This window comes from Lampetra fluviatilis, chromosome 43 (assembly GCF_964198595.1).
Source record: "Lampetra fluviatilis chromosome 43, kcLamFluv1.1, whole genome shotgun sequence".
Classification (NCBI taxonomy): domain Eukaryota; kingdom Metazoa; phylum Chordata; class Hyperoartia; order Petromyzontiformes; family Petromyzontidae; genus Lampetra; species Lampetra fluviatilis.
The window spans coordinates 10,509,687-10,531,016 of NC_136317.1; the positions used below are offsets into that span (position 1 = coordinate 10,509,687).

General features: G+C 47.6%; 1 protein-coding gene across 4 annotated transcripts in view; it reads left to right on the plus strand.

The window, feature by feature from the left end:
• The window catches only part of GCC2 (GRIP and coiled-coil domain containing 2), a 91,187-nt gene extending 73,134 nt beyond the window's left edge, over window positions 1-18,053 (plus strand). For all 4 annotated transcript variants that reach the window (XM_078876324.1, XM_078876327.1, XM_078876325.1 and 1 more), the window contains 6 exons: window positions 4,558-4,666; window positions 6,792-6,906; window positions 9,671-9,877; window positions 10,227-10,363; window positions 10,866-11,067; window positions 13,121-18,053. In XM_078876324.1, coding sequence (XP_078732450.1) covers window positions 4,558-4,666; window positions 6,792-6,906; window positions 9,671-9,877; window positions 10,227-10,363; window positions 10,866-11,067; window positions 13,121-13,197 — 847 coding nt within the window. In that variant the 3' untranslated portion in view covers window positions 13,198-18,053. The remainder of the gene's footprint in view (window positions 1-4,557; window positions 4,667-6,791; window positions 6,907-9,670; window positions 9,878-10,226; window positions 10,364-10,865; window positions 11,068-13,120) is intronic.
• Window positions 18,054-21,330: the final 3,277 nt, after the last annotated feature.

The window sequence follows — 21,330 nt, forward strand, 5'->3', positions numbered from 1 at the left end:
CATGAGTGGGTCTCTCTCACACACACACACGAGTGGGTCTCTCTCACACACACACACACGAGTGGGTCTCTCACACACACACACACGAGTGGGTCTCTCTCACACACACACACACACACGAGTAGGCCTCTCACACACACACACGAGTGGGTCTCTCACACACACACACACGAGTGGGTCTCTCTCTCACACACACACACACGAGTGGGTCTCTCACACACACACACACGAGTGGGTCTCTCACACACACACACACGAGTAGGTCTCTCACACACACACACACACGAGTGGGTCTCTCACACACACACGAGTGGGTCTCTCTCACACACACGAGTGGGTATCTCACACACACGAGTGGGTCTCTCACACATAACAGCAACTGCTGTTCACCACTAAGTGGCAGTCAAATCACCACAACGCCTATGCCAGGCTAGGTGTGTGCGGAGTGTCGAAAGGCTCACTGGCAGGAAGTCACGGAACAGACCCAGGTGTTATGGGTTGGCCGACTGAGATAACTGGCAGATACACCACCTGTACTTTCCGCTGTGTCAACTTTCTCTGTTTAGCTGCCTGTGCTCGGCTCGTTGTGAACGTCACCTCGTTCACCTTCCGTTGTTGTTGGAGGGCGTCTGCCTCCAACTCCCCAGTAGCGTCCTTCACGAGCCTCCTCCACAGAGGCCAATCTTGACACCACTGGTACCAGTCATTGGCAGGTCCACTCAGCTCCACGTCCTCCCGTATTACATAATCCCAGAATATGAAATCCTGCAGTGACGAAAGCTGTAAGTGAAGATAAATAATGTATTAATAGGAAGATGATATTTTCAAAAATAGGTGTATTTGAATGTGAGTTGTCACAGTAATAAAGATGAAAGTAATGGCCAAGTTATAAGCAAAAAATATTAGGTGTAGGATTTGTATGGTGTGTATGGCATTTTGACAAATGCTACATTTATTAAAATGTAGCTACGTGACGTAACAGAAAGAGGAAAAGAATGTGAAATCCTGCAGTCACGAAAGCTGTAAGTGAAGAGAAGTAATGTAATAATAGGAAGGTGATATTTTAAAAAATAGGTGTATTAGAACGTGAGTTCTAAAAGTTGATATTTGAACGTGAGTTCACACAATAATGAAGATGAAATTAAAGGGCATGTAATAAACCAAAAATAACTGGTAGATTGCGCACTGTGCAGACAATAGTGGCACTACGGTAACGCCATTGCCTCCTGGCAACAAAGCCATTGGAAGTTTGAAACAAAGCTCATGGTCGCGACTGTATAGTGCTCAGCCAATATCAGCGGCCTAAGGGACTCAGCAATTATGATTCCGCGTCTGGTAGACGCTTGTTAAGACCCTTCCCATTATTCAATCCATAGCCTCAGCTGAAACTTTCGCACCCCCCTACAGCCACTGGAAGTATTACGGTAAACAAAGTGCGCCCACTTCAAAAATTGTCGTTTCATTGTACAAACAATTCGAATAATTTAAAACGTGATAACATGTGCAATTTTAGTGTGAGTGGTTTATTCAGCAGTGCTTTAGTCAAAGATAAGTGTTGCATAGTGGATAGTCTGACCATGAAAACATTAAACGAGTTATGACATGTCACACGTGTATAATATTTTTGGGATAGCCCGCACTTCCATATACCCCACAGGGTCTTGTTTTGTTTGTAAAAAGTGGTATGCCCCGGGGGTTATATGCGGAAAAATACGGAATTTTTTTGGCTTATAACTTGGCCATTGCTTTCCTCTTTATTATTGTGTCAACTCACGTTAAAATGTCATCTTCATTATTGTGTCAACTCACGTTCAAATACACCAACTTTTGAAAATATCACCTTCCTATTATTACATTACTTATCTTCACTTACAACTTCCGTGACTGCCGCCCGGGTAAAACTACGTGGCCGGGAGTCGGAGCCATTGCCTGTACACCTTCGGATGCGACAGGGATGTCCTCTGGCTCCCACATTATTTTACATCTATTTTTACCACGTACTTTGTGAAGCCTTCAGTAGCTGTACCGGAGGAATTCCCATCTGCTACAGATGCAATGGGAGGCTAATCGATTTCCGGGTGCGGTCAAGGGATGGCTCCCTATTGGTCAACCATGTTATGTATGCCCATGATCTGGTAATTGCTGCTCACTCAGAGGAGGAGTTGGAGGCACTGCTGCTGAACCTGGAGCTTGCCACTAAGAGGTGGGGCCTTGCCATCAGCCCCACCAAAACTAACCACCTGCCTGGGTATTTTTTACCATCAAACACTTCACCCCCACAACTCCCAATTGGTGATGAGCCGCTTGTGGAGAGAGTGGAGAGTTCGCCATACCTGGGCAGTGTGCTCATGACCGGCTCCGGTTTAACAGCAAAGGTCTCACTCCGAATCAGTCCAGCGGCATTGTCTTTTCATCGGTTGCGTAACGCTGTGTGGAAACTACCTGGTCTGTCGTTCCGCAACGAAGCTTTAGGTCTTCTCGGCCACAGTCATTCCCTCCCTTCTCTACGCATGCGAAACGTGGACCCCCCTAATGGAACATCTTTACCGGTTACAAATATTTAGGCTGGCCTGCCTACGATCCATCCTGGATCTAACCAGGCTGGATTGTGTGAGGAGCTCACAAATCCTTGAAAGATGCGGCCAAAGTCCCATCGGTGAGCTCCGGCAGGCAAGGCTGCGTTGGCTGGCCCATGTAGCCTGCATGCCCAGCCACCGCATGCCTAAACAGCTTTTGTTCGGCCGGACCGTGGGGGCTAAACGGACGCAGCACGGGCTAGAGAAGAGATGGAGTGATGTGGTACAAGAGGACGTGGAGCTTAGTGAACTTGCTGATGACTGGTACCAGTGGTCTCAAGATCGGCTTCTGTAGAGGAGGCTCGTGAAGGACGCTACTGGCCAGTTGGAGGCAGTCGTCCTCCAACAACAACGGGGGGCGGAGGAGCGACGCTCACAACAACGAGCGGAGCGCCGGGTGGCTAAAGCACAGTAAGTTGGCACAGTAGGGGGCACAGGTGGTGCATCAGCCAGTCGTCTCAGTCAGTCGACCTGTGGCATCTGGGTCTGCCTCGTCACCTCCTGCCAGTGGGCGTTGGACACTTGACATGGCCTCAAGGTGCACATAGCCTGCCACAAGCCTCGCAGTGACATCACCGCCACTTGTGCCGAATGGCGGTTGTTGTTGTATGGTATTGTGTGATATTTTTACACTTTTCATTATTTTTCTATCTACGTGACTTTACCGAAATACACAATCAATGTACATTAATAATGTTTGTGTGCAGACAATTAATTTTTGTATTTCTTGCTTCTTTCGCTCAACTCTTGTACACAGAAACCTGGTATTTTTATAATCGCCTTCAAAATATTCGCATATTTTCGTTTGTGTGCTCACAACTATTATTTTATTATTAACTTGCTCTGCATTCCTTTTTTTTTTGGTGTCAAATCACCTTGATAGAAACCAATTTTTTCAATAATCACCTTGATAATATTACAGTCATAATGTTTGTGTGCAGACAAATCATATTTCTGTTCCTTGCTACTTCCACTATACTCATGTACATAGAAAGTGTGTGTAAGTCGATGTGTGTGTCTGTCTTTTTCGCCCGGGCAACGACGTGTACTTACCGCTAGTATTAAATAAAACACATACATTATACTGTAAATTTGGAAGTTTAATTTACCTTGGATGATGGTGTGATGATGATGGTCAGCAGACACACCGTCACCACGAGCAAATCTATCCAACAATTCTGCCTTTTAAGTAAAATTCATCACTTATGCATTTTACTGTTGCTCGCATTTCCTCCACTCACCTGACGCTTAGACCCAGTGAATTAAGTAAAACAAAACCACCGCTGCTGCACAGCGCAAGTTCCCCCTCCCCACGATGTGGTGTACAAATATAAAATGGCAAATAATCGAATTTCTTTAAAGAAAAATCGACAAAGAAAGAGGTTTTACTATATTTGATGTCATAAAATACTCTGATTCAGAGTGAGACCTCTACTGTCAAACCGGATCTGGTCATAAGCACACTGCCCAAGTATGAAAACCTCTCCACTGTCTCCAAAACTGCCCCATAACACAAAACACCCAGGCAGGTGCTTTGTTTTTGTAGGGCTGATGGTAAAGCCTTAGTAGCACACTTCAGGTCAACAGTAGGGAGCCATCCCCTGACTGCACTGGGCCATTAATCAGCCTTCCATTGTATCTGTACCAGATATAACAATAATAACAATAACCACCGTTCACCACAAATTTGGCGGTGATGTCACCATGGCGCTTGTGCCATGCTGGTTGCGCTTTGAGACCACGTGAAGTGTCGAAGGCTCGCTGGCAGGAGGTCAAAACTAGGTTGACCCAGCCTTAAATGAGTACCTGGTGCGATGTGTAAACATCAGCACTGGGAAGATAGCAGCTGGGCGTGGTGCTGACCACATCACACACTCAGTGCGCCGTGCCGCCCTTAATCGGTGCCCGCGTACAGAACTTGCCCCAACAGTTTCCTAAGGCTACCCGGGGGGGGGATCTTTGTATTTGTTGTTCTGTGCAGGTTGACTGCGGTGCGGGCTGAATGCGCGTGTCTGCGTGCAGAGCTGACGAGCTCCATCACGACACTCAGAGCTCAGAGTGAGTCCGAGAAAGGAGCATTGAAAGAACAGGTAAGTCATCCTGCGTAAGTCTGTGGGACCCGTGTAAGTCTATGGGTCCAGTGTGAGTCTTATGGGTCAGATTTTAACTCTTCATTGTTATTACAGCTAGTGCCATTAATTCTATCACATATTGTAATGTTTTTTTCCATTTCCCTGGTCCCATTGCCAATGGCACAGCCAATGCTTCCTTCCAGGACCTTGGTATAGTTTAATCACCACCACCATCACCTCGCTTCATGCCTTCATGAATTAGTTTTGTTCAAATAATTTAGTTTGCTTTACCAGTAACTGCATGACATGCCGGCAAACATATATTTGGTTCCCGCTTTGTTGCACAGATAGAAATATCTATAGTAATAAACAACGTTTAACGTTTTTAACTGACATATGGAGCTGCCACCATGGTGTAACGATCCACTGTCTGGACTAAACATACAATCCGAGGCTTCTGCTTCACAGTGGACATTAAAGTTCCTGTGACGTAATTTGAAATGAATAGGCCATTGTGTGCTGTCGTCATGGTTCATATTGACCAACTTAGAAAGGTTACCGCTCAAATGGGATGATACACAGCAGCCTTCATCGCTCCCAACTAGCAACACCCGCTCGCGGTCCAGGTGCTGAGTCACCTTGTGCCGCACATGGACAGCTGCCACTGGAGGATGCCATTCTAATTAACACGTTGTAGTCGGAAGCTTTCACGACCAATATTATCCATAATTGAGATGTTTTGGGTTCGATCACGGAAATATAAATGTCGTTAAACCCGCCAATACCTGATACCGCCAATTAGTAAGGTTTGTCATGTAAACAAAAATTACATTTCTTAACTCGTTCAGCACACTGGTGTGTTGGAAAGTAAACCCACAACATTTACAATGTTACAATGTTGTGGGTGGTGGCAGGTTTAACGACAACATTTACAATGTTGTGGGTTTACGACGTTAGTTAGCATCATCTGGTGACAGCCAGAGTTGTGGCTGTCGCTTGAATAAAAATATTTATTTAGACTGGAGGAATCCGATGAGCTATAATATAAAACTCTTTTTTCACAGATGTCAACTAGGCGCACGTCAGCAAGTTATATAATGACAACGGTTATAGATAGTTGATTGTTATTGTTGTTATTAACATTCGTATAAGGGCCACAGGGAAGGTTTTAATGGCTGGGTCTGTTAAACAACAACCGAGTCAGGTGGTGGCAGGTTTAACGACGCATTTATATTTACGCAAGTAACATTGGTCGCGGAAGCCTACTGCGTGTTAAATGAGCCGATAGCCGTTTTCCAAGTCAATTACCGTCTCTTCTTACTCAGGAACCCGGTAACCGTTTTCCAGTGGAGTATTTCGTAACGAACACACATGCAACGATTGGCACGCACGGAGGGACGCACAAATGGCACGAAGGCCTAAATCACCGCTCGGTTCGTCTCTCGCCCTCGTTTCAGCAGTTTAACGGTAACAGGCGTAGCCCCTACAGTTGCTCGCTCGCGCCACTGCTGGCGGAAGGGGCGGACAGAAGCGGTGGGCGTGGAGATTTAAGAAACTTGTCTCATTGTTTCAGCTGCCGAGCCGGGAGATGGAAAACAACCGGTGACCTGTAGATTGTATGACGAGTGTGCTGACCATTACACACCCACTGTTGCAGCTCCACGCTCTTCTCAGAGGGGATTAACATCTCGCCACCGTGGCACCCTGGTTTCCAACAAAGACAAAAATCCCCCCCTATAGCATGAACAGACTGTTGGGGCAAGTGCTGTTAGCAAGTGTGAAGGCCGGCAAAGCACACGGAGGGGGTGGATAGGTGGCCGGCACTGTGCCCAGCCGCCGTTGTCTCACCTGTGGAGACGTGTAAAGAATGTCACCACATCGTGCGCTTTCCGATGCACTTCTGCGTCTACCTGGAACGCTCTTCCTTCCGATATTAAGAAGCCACTGGAACTGCTTTTGGTGTTTCGTTTTTGTTCCTTCCCTGCACCTTCAATGAGCGCGGTTGGCTACGTGCGGTCTGCGAAAGAAATCCAAAGAGGCTAAAGAGCCTAAATGCATTGCGTCCGGTGCTGCTGACGTTTCTGCGTGTGCGGAAAAACCATAAACGGTTCAACGTCCGGTGACCCCCCCCATGCGGGCGCAGGTGAAGCGAGCGGAGGCAGAAAGGGACGAGAGTCGCCGCGCCGCTCACGACATGCACGGCCGAATGAGCCGTCTTGAGGCACAGGCGCTCGGCGCCAGCAGCCCGGCGGTAACTGGTGAAGCCACGCACGCATGCGCACACCAGCACGTGCACACATGCAGACACGCGAGCACGCACACATGCACAACCCTATCCCAAACACGAGTGGAGGAGCTGCTCCAGTGAGGGGTGGCTGGCTATCGTACAAAGATGGTCACCGCATCACGCAGCGCTTTTGGATGCACTTCTGCGGCCGTCTGAAACGCTCTTCCTTCTGATATTGGGAAGCCACTTTGAGCTTTGCGCTTTTAAATAATTAATATTTATAAACTAATTTGTTTAGAACTGGCTTTTTGTGTTTATATTCTTAGGTTTTTTCGGTAAAGTCACGTAGGTAAAAAAATTTAATTAATAAAAGTAAAATAAAAATACTTGATACAGCTATCATGCTGTGACGGTTCCACCTGAAGACGGAAGCTTGTGTTGCCTCCGAAACGTCGTGATTTTTTTTTTATTTTATTAATTTTAATTTTTTACCTACGTGACTTTACCGAAAAAACCTAAGAATATGAATCCTTGCAGTCACGAAAGCTTCAAATCTAGAATTTTTGTGTTTAGTTTGTTGTCCTTCCCCGCACCTCCAGTGAGCACGCTTGACTTTGTACGGTACATAAGAAGTTTAACATATATTCATTGAACAAACACCTGCTTCCCACATCTATCCCTCCACATAAATAAAAAAAATACATTCTATTTTACACATCCCATTAGCCGCACACTCGGCCTCTTCGAAGTGCGTTACCGGATTCTCAGCAGTACAGGGACTCCTCTACTTACGAACGAGTTAGGTTCCAGAGGTCTGTTCGTATGTCGATTTGTTCGCGAGTCAAACTTTATTGCTGTCGATTCCAAACATGTTGGACGGCGTGTACACCAAACACAGGGAATGACTTTAAAAGTTGTATAATCTCCTGTAGATGTAGATGCCACTGGTTCTTCATGTTCTTCAGATGTAGATATCACTGGTTCTCCATGTTTTGCAGATGTAGATCCCACTGGTTTTCCATGTTTTGCAGATGTAGATGCCACTGGTTCTTTATGTTTTGTAGATGTTGATGCTAATTCCCTTTGGTGCTTGTGTTTTGAAAAACTTACCAAGACATGTCTGCACAGTTGTCTTCCCTTCATAAATCAACTTCTAACAGGCAATATCATCATGAACAGCTGCCGACACCTAGGTAAACCTTTCAGTGTTTGGGTCCTGAGACTCAAAACAGGCCAGTGCCTTCTCAATCATGCTGAAACCTTCAGCCAGCTATTTGGTGTTGAACCCTTTAGTTTGCTCGGCCTCCTGTTCCTCCTCAGTGACCTCATCCTCCACCCTGTGTGACTCCAGCTCCATCAAATCATTGTTGGTCAACTCCTGAGTGTGGCATTCCAACAATTCCTGGAAATCTTCTTCCTCCAGATCCAATTGTAGTTCCTTGACCATATCCACCAGCTTGTTGATCACTGAATCTGCATTCTCCTGAAATTTCTAGAAGTCAGGAACAAACTGGGAGCAGAGCTGCTTCCACACACGATTCATGTTGGGAGCTGTGATCTCATGCCAGGAAGCATCAATGTTCTTAACTGCCTTGTAAATGTCATAGTCCTTCCAGAACTGTCTCAGCGTCACTCCACTTTCCCCTCCTGTAGCCTTCACACCCTTCTGAAAGTTATCCACAGGTAGCATCTCTTGAAAGTAGATATGACACCTTGGTCCATAGGTTGCAGGAGAGAAGTGTTATTGGGAGGAAAGTGCACCACCTGGATGTTGGCATGGTAACTGCCCAGGACAGATGGATGACCAGGGGCATTATCTAGTAACAGCAGGTTCTTGAAAGGGCAGGTTGTTATTGTTGCAGTATATTTCCACTTCAGTTACAAAGTGATGGAAAAAAATCAATCTTGGAAGAGGGCCTGAGTCACCCAGGCCTTAGGGTTAGACTTCCACACAAGAGGCAGTGAACCTTTGGCAATATTATTGAGGACCCTTAGGTTTTAGGCATAACAAACTAACAAGGTCAAAATTTAAACTAACAAGGGTTTCAGTTTGCAGTTCCCAGCAGCATTTCCACCAAGTAAGAGAGTAAGCTTGTCCTTCGCAGCCTTGAAACCTGGCATATTCTTCTCCTCTTTGACAATGCATGACCGATCTGGAATTTTCTGCCAAAATAGTCCTGTCTCATCGACATTAAACACCTGCTGTGGCAGGTAATCCCCCTCATCGATGATTTCCGACAGAGCCTTCGGGAACTCCCTGGCTGCTACCATGCAGTTTCGCACGAGCCTTACATCTGTGGAACCAACCATGACTAGCAGTAAATGTCTCATCAGCAACACTCTCGCCCTGTTTCGCCTTTAGATCTGCAAAAAAACTCAAGGCCTTCTCCTAAATTAGCTTAAGGCTTATAGGCATTCAACGCTGATGCTGGTCCTCCAGCTACACACACAAGAGTTTTCCATTTCTTCAATCGCTATGCTTCTTTTCTTACTAATCATCGTGGACTGCATTGGCACAGAACCTTTCACATTTTGCATAATTCGGTCCTTATCCTTTAAAATTGTCCCAACAGTCGAACGATTTATCCCAAAAGCACGTTCAATGTGTATCATTGTCTCACATTTTTCACATGCTTTATAATGTCCATAATTAGTTTACATCGTAATAGTTAACATTGTTGTGGAGCATGCAAGTAACAGAATAAATATGCTAACAAGTAGGCTCCTTTTTCAATAATAAGGGAAAGGATTAAATCTCCGTACACAACCCCCGCCCCCGTTGCCTGAATCTGCAGCCCAGGCCTCAGCACAGGCCCCAGGCCGAACAGGGGCCCGGGAGGTGCTGGAGGCGGGGGGCTCGTGGGGTGTGGCGGCTCGCGAAGAGGGGGAGGGGATGGAGGAATCGGGGCCCCGAGCCCCACCGTGCCCCCCCTCCCTGCCCCCCACCCCGCAGCAGTCTCCTTCGCTGGAGCAACTCCTCAACAGCACAGATGTCAAGAGTGGTGAGCAATAACCAGCGGTGGTGTCGCGGTTAGCGTGCCACGCTATGAATCCGGCGATCTGAGTTCCCGCTCGCGGCCAACATCAGTGACGAGTATACGTGCAGGTTCTGAGTCTCCCCTAGGTCGACTTGGCCTAAAATGAGTACCTGGTGTGGTGTGTACATTTTTTCCACTGGGGAGAAAAAGGCAGCCAGGCCGTGGTGCTGGCCACACCACCCACTCGAGCACCGACCTAAATAGGTGAAAACATTTTATTTTGTGGGAAAAAACACACCATTGTGTTGATTTGTCCGCCTGGCTCTCATTACTTAACACGTGGCTGCCCTTGTCCCTGCTCCCCTGCCCCCAGTCGGCCCCGTGGGGCTTGAGCCGTCGAGCGAGCAGCTGGCGTTGGCGCTGGGCGCCGCGTCGCGCCGGGCCGACCACCTGAGCGAGGTGCTGCACGAGGCAGAGGCCACCAACGCTGTCCTGTTGGAGCAGATCAAGGTGGCCTTACCCCCACGCTCGCCCCACGCCCGCCCCACGCTCACCGCACTGTCACCTCACGCTCATTCCGATCACTCGGCACCTCACGTCACTGCGTACCTCACTGTGCACCTCACTCCGCACTCGCTCCACGTGTCACTCCACACGTCACTGCACGTGTGACTCTTACTCATGAGACTCATCCTGGTATCTTGATCTCTCTCCTGGGGAACTAAACAAACTCGTCTAAGAATTATTCCTGTCACCATAGACCCCCTGTCATCATTCTCACGCTTCTGCATAACTTCGTAAGCATCTCTGGGACACACATATCTCATGTTTCCCTTCTCTCACACCGCCGATTCGCCTGCGCTCCGCGTGACGTGAGAGAAAAATGGAGGACTTCTGTCGTACCAGAAGCTGCTGCCCAGGTGTCCATGCCACGCGGCGGCATGCTCGCCCTGCGGCGCCTCTTCTCAACTAAAGCCGAAACCTTGCTGCTTGCCTCGCGCTCGCCCTGCAGGTGCTCAAGAGTGAGGTGCGCCGGCTGGAGCGCAACGCGGAGCGCGACGGCGCCGTCTCCAGCCTTGAGTACCTCAAGAACGTGCTGCTCAAGTTCGTATCGCTGCCACCGGGCAGCGAGCGCCAGGCCCTGCTGCCCGTGCTGCACACCCTGCTGAGGCTCAGCCCTGAGGAGCGTGGCCTTCTCGCTCACATTGCCAACGGTGCGTGGTGTGTGTTTCTGTCTGTGCGTGCATGCGTGTTTCTTTCTGTGCATGTGTGTTTCTGACCATGCATGCGTGGTTTTGTCCGTGCGTGTGTTTCTGTGTGGGGAGTGGTAGTGTCGCGGTTAGCGCGCTGCACTACAAGCCCGGCGACCTGAGTTCGATTCCCGCGCACAGCCAAAACTAGTGACGATTATCTGAACTGGTCGTGGGCCTCCCCTAAGTCGACTCGGCCTCAAATTAGTACCTGGTGCAGTGCGTAAACATCGCGACTGGAGAGACATAGGCGGCCAGGCTTGATGCTCGCCACCCACCCCTTCGTCTGCCTTGCTGGCCTTCATAGGAGCTCGCTAACAGAATTTGCCCTAATAGTCTGTTTAGGCTTTACTGAGGGATCTTTGTTTTGTTTTTGTGCGTTTCTGTCTGTGCATGTGTGTTTTTCCGTGCATGCGTCTGTCTAATCCAGTGTGGTTTTGTCCCTGCGTGCATGTGTGTGTGCTTCTGTGTGTGGAGATCAGTGGCACAGTGGTTAGCGCACTGCACTTTGAATCCGAGTCACCAAGTTCAATTCCCGCTCACGACCAATAACGGTGACAGAGAATGTCTAATCCGGTCCTGGGTCTTTCCTAGGTAAACTCAGCCTTAAATGAGTACGATAGTTGGCCTGTTAAAACATCGCCACTGGCGAGACAAAGGCGGCCGTGCGTAGTGATAACCACCAACCGCCTGGTGCACCGTGCCAGGCTTCATAGGTGCTCACTAACAAACCTTGCCCCAACAATCTGTTGAAGCTATATGGGAATCTTTGTTTTGTATTTTTGCGTGTTTCTGTGTGTACAGTGATTAAGGACGTTCATAATAGTGGGCATGCCCGCGTAAAGCTGCTTGGGCAGAAGTCTTAGCCATTCCCCCTTCACCTTGGGGTGTGAAAGGGATGTCCTCTGGCTCCTAAAAAAATTAATATCTTCTTACACCACGTAGTTTGAGAAGCTTTTCATGGCTGTATTAGAGGGATTTCTTTCCATTTGATACAGAAACAATGGGAGGCTGATCTATGCCTGCGTGCAGTCAAGGGATGGCTCCATATTGGTGAACCATACTATGCACGATGCAAATATCGTAATTGCAGCTCATTCTGAGAAGGAGTTAGAGACTGAACCTGTAATGTACCGCTAAGAGGTGGGGCCTTACCATTAGCCAGACAAAAACAAAGCAACTGACAAACAATCCACACTCTTAACTCCCCATGAGTGATGGGCGGTTGTGGAAAGAGTGTAGAAGTTGCCATACCTGGGCAGTGTGCTAATGACTCGGTCCGTTTTGACAGCAGAGGTTTCACTTTTAATCATTTCAGTGTTATTATATTATCTATTCCTTGGCTGCATAATTGTGTGGAAGCTGCCTGGCCTGTTGCTCTATACAAAGCTCCAGGTGTTCTCAGCCACAATTATGGCCTCCCTTCTGAAACGTGGACCCCTCTGAAGGGACTTCAATACTGGCCTGCCTATGATCCATCCTGTGTTTAACTAGACTGGATTATGTGAGGATCTCACAGATATTGATGACCTCTGGTAAGCGAGACTGTGTTGGCTGGGTCATGTAGCCCGCATGTCCAGCCACCATATGTCAAAGCAGCTTCTGTTTAGATGGATAGAAGGGGCGAAATTGGCATGGCACATGCTAGAGAAGAGATGGAGCCGATGTGGTGCAGGAGGATGTAGAGCTGATTGGACTTGCCGATGACTGATACCAGTGGTATTAAGACCAGCCTCTGTGGAGGCGGCTTGGGGTGAATGCGTCTGGGCAATTGGAGGCAGTCGCCCTCCAACAACAATCAACAGCGGAGCAAAGCTCACAATAACGAGTGGAGCACTGGGCAGCTAAAACGCAGCAAGACAGTCAGTCAACCCATTTCTCCTGGGTCTGTCCCATGACCTCCTGCCAGCGAGCCTTCAACACTTTACATGGGCTCAAAGTGCACCAAGGCTGGCACAGTCGCTGTGGTGATGTCACCTCCACTTAGTAGTGAATGTTGGCTTTTGTTGTTGTTTAGGAGAGGAGGAGCTGGACTCGGGTGGCACGTCAGGAGGTTGGGTCTCCTATCTGCCCAGCTGGTCCGGGTTACGCTAGAGGGAGCCACTCGCCCACGCACACACACAATGCACAGTGGGCGACACCACACAGACCACGCCGTACAGCTCAGTGGGAAGACCGTGTTCAAGGCAAAAGGAAAATCCTCCACTAGAGGGAGCTCTCGTGTGCTGTTTGATGTCCTACACACTAACCAGATGTGTTGGAAGAGGGTCAGGGTTCGAACACTTCACTCTGCCACACGCAATGCTGATCGTAGACCGTGGTGAGCCCGATTAATGGTATGGGTGGCAAGAGGTGGTGGGGGGGCGTTTAAGAAACGTGTACCCCATTATAACCGCCACGCCAAGATCAATTCGAACCAGTGACCCCGGAAAAGCATTGCTCCTTGCACGCGCAAGTCGGGCCCTGAGCCTAGGAATCGATGTAATTCAGCATAATATAACAAACTCGACACACGTGTGTCAGTAATGCTGAATAGCGCATGTAATCGGCGACGTTTCCGTTGATGGACCTTCGTCACACAGCACAGAGAGGCCAGGAATACGGGGTAGATGACATTGTAGTTGGAGATGACACTGTGCACACCATGGATACCAAGGGGCCTGGGTAGAAATGCAATTTAAAATATTTTCCAGATTTAACTTTTTTTACAAATGTTTCCAAACACTCTTTGGTTCTTTCGGTAAAGTCACGTAGAAAGGAAAAAAAATCACGACGTTTCGATTGCAGCACAAGCAACCATCAGGTGCAAGCTCGGAGACAGACATATACAGTGAGAGAGACACACAGAGAGAGAGACACAGAGAAACAACGCCTCTGTGATGAGGTATAGTATAGAGATCAGCGGCATGGGGGAGAGAGAGGGGGGGTGGCAGAGAAATTAGCATGTCCAATGAGAGACAAATGCAGTCACGAAAGCTTTAAATCAAGATTGTTTCCAAACAGTCTCGTATGGGCATTTGAACAGTTATCCCTGAGTAGATATTTATATAACACATTCACACACACACACACGCTAACACACACACACACACGTTAATACACACATGTTAACACAGGCACACATTCGACCCACATTCACACATGTAACAAAGACAAAGATCTTCCGTCTAACTTCAGCAAACTGTTGGGGTAAGTGCTGTTGGGGAGCACCTATGAAGGCTGTTATGGCACAAGAGAGGGTGGGTGGCCAGCACCACGCCCGGCCACCTTTGTTTCCCTTTTGGCGAGGTTTACACACCGCACCAGTAACTCATTTAAGACTGAGTCGGTCTAAGGGAGGCCCAGAACTGGTTCAGATATTCGTCATCGATGTTGATTGTGAGCAGGAATTGAGCTCTGGTCACCGGGTTTGTAGTCCAGTGCCCTAACCACTGTGCCACCGCCAGAGGTGTGGACTCGAGTCATGTGACTTGGACTCGAGTCAGACTCGAGTCATGAATTTGATGACTTGCGACTCGACTTGGACTTGCATAACAATGACTTTGTCCCACCTATGAGATGTGGACTCGAGTCATGTGACTTGGACTCGAGTCAGACTCGAGTCATGAATTTGATGACTTGCGACTCGACTTGGACTTGCATAACAATGACTTTGTCCCACCTCTGGCCACCGCTCCCTACATTCCAGGTCAATGGTCAGCTCAGAGCCAGTGTTGGATAATTCCACATTCCCATGGCAGAGGTCAGTCTTCCCATAGGATGACCCATGCTGCTTTCCTGCAAAGTAGTTGTTTATTTTTTATCAACCCCAGAGTAATGATGATGGGTTTGACTCCCAAGATTCGAACTCATCAGTTGTAGCCACCAGTGATGCTTGTCCTGATTGGGGTTTATGGTGCAATAGCCGGGGACTGTGGGCACAGTAGTAGTCTTTTTTGAGTTCAAAGTTCTGGGCAATTAATTTTATTTTGCACTTCTCTGCTGATTGGATCAGTGGTTTGCGGGACGCGTGCGGTGTGATTGCTCGGTCTGTGAGGTGACGCAGCCCGCAGTGAATCCAAGGAGTCACTTCCCTTCGTTGATGGGCAGACGATTCATCTTCTCCCTTTATCTGTCCCTCCACATGAAAAAAATGTACTTTTTTTTTTACACATCTCATCAGCCACACGGCCTTCTGGGAGTGCATAATTTCAGCAGCATTGGCTCACCACGAGAAAAACGCTTGACTGGTTTTGACGTTCATTGTCTCATCATCAGTCAAGATTTCCTGAGCCAATGGTGGTGAACTGCCAGATGTTTATAGGCAAGAGCCCTCTTAAAGATGGGTCCTAGCTTTACGTAAAACTCTTGATACACAACAAAACCTAATCAAGAGTGTTTTGGAGACTATAATAAAATAACTAAGCAAACAGTGTCTCCACGTATCTGCCCCTCTACATTATTTTTTTTCAAGCATCGTTTACACATTCCATCAGCCACAATGCCAGATACGTAAAAGAGGTGTATTGTCTGCGTATTTAGCTTCATGGAGCCATTGTCTTTGATGGCTCAGGGCTTTAATCACACCTAGCAGAACGCTGTCTCTTTCTTGTCAAACCGCTCCAAGCTCAGCTCTCGCTCCTGGGTTCAAGCAGTCATGGCTGCTGATGAGACACTGAATGTTAAATCCAGTCCAGGGTATTGCTGTCTTAAAGCTCTGCTGCTGAAATAAATTAACTGCCGGAAGACTTTGGCTGATGGGATGTGTGAAAAATAACCTATTTTATTTTATAATGATAATAATTTCAACGTTTAACACGCCGCCATACAATATTCGGAGAGAGAGGACGACTCGGAGACACGAGGAGCTACAGACGAGCGAGTGCGAACGTGGCCACCGGCTGAGCGAGTGCCAACAATCGCCCAAGCTCTGCTGCTCTCTATACGGGGTGGCCCGGAAGTCAGACACACAGGGTTATTAAAACATTTAATTGTTTTTTTTTTGTTATATAGGAAAGAGCCCTTTTAAAGATGGGTCCTAGCTTTATGCTCGGACCCATCCAGCATCATTGGGCGATTTGCCAGAATAGTGAACCAATCTACCTCTGTTCTTAAATAGAGCAAGATGACGTCATCACTGAACACATCAGGTGCAGAGATCAGAGACGTATTCAAATTTTAAATGTTGTGGATTTAATCTCCAACACACCGGTGGGCTGTAGTAGCTAATTGGCACGTTGTTTACGTGACAAACCTTACTGGCTGTGTCGGGTGGTGGAGGGTTACGACACATTTATACTGACGCGATCTAACCCAAAAACCTTTATTATGGATAATATTGGTCGCGAAAGTCTACGTGTTCAACTTTTTGTTATCTATTGTCATTATTAATATCAATATTTCTTCCTGTGGGGATACATCAAATCTGTCATTTACAAAACTTGACCAAGAACCATGAATTAATTGAGACGAAATATAATTGATGATTGTTCAAAGATTACACAGTGTAATCTTTTTTAAAACGGCTAATTAATTTCTTAATATAATTTTTGCACGTATTCATTTGATGGAAGTCAGTTTGAACGTTTGTTAAATTATTCAAACGAATATAATGACCCTGTGTGTCCTAATTCTTGGGCCACCCTGTATATAAAGGTTTTATCGGACAATCAGTGGAAGAATTCCGGAGCACCTGGAGAACACCCACACATGCGACGGGGCAACGCTCTATCCCATACAGATGGAACAGGTGGAGTCCACATTGTTACTGGCGAGCCAGGGTATGCGCTCCTGGAAGGGGGCGCTTCGCAACATCTCTGTGTGATCCGCCAACACTCTTGTCCTTCCCCCGCACCTTCGATTAGCAAGGTTAGCTTACGTACGTTACGAAAGAAGTTCAACGTACATATACATACAGCCCTCTGTACTGCCTCTAGTGCTGGAATACAGACCACGTGTGTCGTAGCCACCTCTGTATGTGGTAACTACTACCGCCTGGAGAAATAAGTAATTGTTCATATTAAAAAATTAAGATTATATTTCTTTATTTTGTTAATTTAAATAATGTCCACACTTCTGGATGCCCATGTCCAGCTGTTGCTGTGCCGCTACTTGAGATAGTGCTTGCGTTCAGACCAAAGGTCGCAAACGGGTTTTGATTCCTTACCCGTACCCGGCCGCACCAGGGTCGCAAACGGGTACCCGTACCCGATACCCGGCCAGGTACGGGTAGCCGGGTATCGGGTAGGGTACGGGTATTGGGTACCCGATTGCGACCTCTGGGATGAAGCCATGTTGCAGGCGTGGGTGGGTTGATTCTAGGAACTTGAATTGTGAGAAGAGACGAGACGTTGGGAAATGAGTGACAAACGGTTACTCACCAGTGACTCACGGCCTACCTGTACGCGTACCCGGCCGCACCAGGGTCGCAAACGGGTACCCGTACCCGGTCGGGTAGCCGGGTATGGGTATCGGGTACCCGATTGCGACCTCTGGTTCAGACGCCGCTGCTGCTGCTAGCCGCCACTGCTGCACGAATTCATGTTGTTGCGTAGTGTCTCGGTGGTGTCCGACTTGTCCATTATGAGCCGGACGCTATGTCGAGCGCCGAGTCCAACGTCGTGGGTAGGGTTCACTTCTCGGAAGGTGGTGCGAGTGAGACACGAAACTCGAGTTTGCGGACCAAATGGACCACACGTGTCGCCGTCAGCATTCGAGATGAATATCTTGGTTGCAAGATGTGGAAACTCCTTCCATAATACGGCGGCTCTTCATCGAACGTGAAATCAGGGAAACTAATTATTTACGTGATGTTGAACAACAGGAAAAGGACGACTCCTGTTGATTGGACCTGGCTGAATGTTTTGTCTCGCTTTATACGGTGAAGGTTAAATAAGGGATTGTGTTCAGAATTCTAGACATTTCCTTACGTGTTCGTTGTATAAAGTGGCTAATAAAGGATTATGTTTTTACATTGTGATTAGAGAAGCTGGACTTGCCATATGAAGGCATGATCCATATGTGGTCACGCTTTTCGCAATATACCGCCCACGCCGGGTCGGTTATGTGGATTATTTGACCATACTTCACCACGCTGGTCAGTGCGGTTTCGTTAAGGTGGGGAGCACAGACGTATGGAAGGACAAGAGCAGACTATGGGGGCAGTGCTGTTCGCAAGCACGGAAGGGATGCGTGGCCAGCACTACGCTCGGCCGCCTTTGTCTCCCCAGTACTGATGTTTTATACACAACTCAATATATTTAAGGTTGAGCCGACAGAGGGGAGGCCCAGGATCCTTTCACATTGGACACCGGATGTTGAGCAGTGAGCGGGAATCGAATTCGGCCAGGTTCGCCAGCTGCTGCGCCACTGCTCCCCACTCGGGCACGGACACACACGAACGCGCGCGCGCTCCCACGTCATGAATTGCAAATGAATGACAGGCGCAGTGCAATGAATGGGGCCTTTGAGTGGCAGCGTCAATCATGCGAGCACAGAGCGTTTCTGCTGTGCGTGTGGGCAGCCGTCAATGTGAGAAGCCGAGGCAAAGTCTGGTCCCTCGTGCACTGGGGTCTGGGATGGGGAGGGTGAGAGAAAGGTGGCGATGTTTGCGATGCGGGAGCTGAGAATGCCTCTTATGTGCAGTTGTGGACAGACGCGCGAATACGCATAGACATAATCAGAATATTTATTGATTTTCTGGATGAATCCGATGAGCTATGAAGCTCTAAATCAGAGATATCCAGCACGGGGTCAAAACGTTACAAGAACAAAACTATAAAAATACGATAGGAGTGCTAAGTATAGAAAAGGTAAACAAATTGCTTAAATTATATGTACAAATAAAACTAGACTTCATTTTTATCTTACCAGATGATGCCCACAGAGGTATTAACCCATTTTTCAGAAGCGACCTGGCCAAACATGATAGGTCAACAAAGTGGCTTATGTGGAAATTTATAGCAGCTACATAATATAAATCATCTTAAGTACACTGACAAAGATCCCCCGTATAGCCTGCAACACACTGCTGGGGCAAGTGTTGTTAGCAAGCGCCTATGATGGCCATAACCTCACGTAGTGAGTAATGTATCCAGCACCATGATCGGCTAATGGGATCAGGGCCGGATTAAGGCATGGGCTTTTGGGGCTGCAGCCCAGGGTCCTCCGCCAGCTGGAAGGCCTCCAGAGATTAAGTGAAAAGTTATTTCATTTGTGAATGGTGAATTTTATTTGTTGTTAGCCTTGTAAAAATAAATTACATTATTCTTGAACGTTGTTTTCCTTTTGAATATATTATTGGGGGCCACACAGTACATGTAGCCCAGGGGCCTACACAATCTTAATCCGGCCCTGAATGGGATGTGTAAAAAAACAAATGTATGCGCAGAGACGTATAAGGGAAGGAAGGTGAATTGTCTGATTAACTATTTTTGTCACTGTGAGTTGGCTGTCTAGTTCACTGTTCCACAGCGGTCGCGAAGAGAGGGGGGAGCGCGCCCGAGAGGATGCGTGCACCGTCTCGGGCAGCTGTTGATGGGTGGATTGTTAATCACCAGGGGTGGGCAACCTGCGGCTCTTTAAGGACTGCAGTTTGGCTCTTGAAATTCGAAAAAAAAGATTTGTTATTTTGCTTGCCTAATCCTGACCATGGAAGTCTACTTCACCATGGAGTCCAGTTTACCATGGGCAAGGGTCAGCAACATGCGGCTCATTAAGAACCACCGTCTCGTATTCACCACAGTGCATTCCGGCTGTTTAAATATTGAGGGAGGTTTTTTTTTTTACCGAATTCGAAAAAAATGTATCTTCTTGCTTTGGTTGCCGACCCCTATTCATCATCATCACGGCACCGGGAGAGAGGGCGACGGATTAGGGAGGAGACCTTCATTCAGCAGTGAATTGACCATGGCCGACGATGGTGTTGGTGGGGATGAATTCAGAGTAAATCGTGGGTGTGGCGGACCGGGGATGGGTGGGGAGTGGGGAATAGGGGGGAGGGGTTGCGGTGACCCACCCAGGATGCGCACCCTTTATCCAAATGCCACGGCCCGTGTTTAAATAATAAGCGAGGGGGGTATTGGAGGCACGAACGGGGATCAGGGGAGGCCGCGTAATTGGTTACTGCGCCTTTATAGAGCCCCGCCACGTGACCCCTGCCGCCACCGACACCACGCAGCCCCCTCTCCTAGCTCCACCTGGCTACATTATAAATAAGCGCACAAACAATTCACCGCCTTCCCCCGATTTGTCTCTGCACACAAAAAAACATAAATGTATGTTTTACATATTCTTGGTCACGTAAATAGGAAAAAAAATTGAAAATAAATGCAAAAAACCCACGACGTTTCGATCGCAACACAAGCGGTCTTCATCAGTGACTTTACCGAAAGAACCAAGAATATGAATTCCTGCAGTCATGAAAGTTTTAAGTCTATGTTTTACATATCCTATAAGTCGCACGGCCTTTGGGAGTGCATACTTTCAGAAGTATCGGTTTAACACAAGCAAACTTTGGACATCTAGTGTCCCATCAGCAGTCATCCCCCCTCTATGTGTGTGTCATGTGGGTTTACGTTTTGACGGATGTTAACTGCATCGTCTGGTATACAGGAGGTCGTGGGTTCGCTCTCGACCCTGACGCCTGCTGTATATTTGAAGTTTGCATGTCTCTCTCCCCGTAGTCGTGTCGATTTTTCTCCGGGTCCTCCGGTTTTTCCCTCCACATTTATAATCAACATCAGTTTTTGCTGCTATATATTTCCACAAGACGGCCAGGTCGCTTCTGAAAAAGAGCTAATTAGCTCAGTGTGCCTTACCTGGTAAAATTAAAAAAAAAATGTTTAGTGGTTTTAGATCGTGTGTGTATATATGTAGTGGATTCAGCTGTGTCGCAGACATACTTTTTGGAGGCAACACATTTATTAACACCAACCTATTAACACAAAGCGGTTACTGCCCTATACTCTTTGGTTACTGCCCCTTTACTAGATAACCTATGGTGGTGGACCACCAGGCTAACTACGCTAGTTACTGGGAGTAGCTACAACGGACTTGGGTCCTCGTTCACGTGTTGGTGACTTCTTCTTGGATGTAGAACGTAGATCGTGACTGCAGGAATTCATATTCTTTGGGTCTCTCAGTAAAGCCACGTAGATAGAAAAAATTATCAAAATAATAACTATCAAATATTTGTGTGGAAACCCTCCCCGTAGAGGCGGTTAAATCTTGACTTAAAGCTTTCGTAAC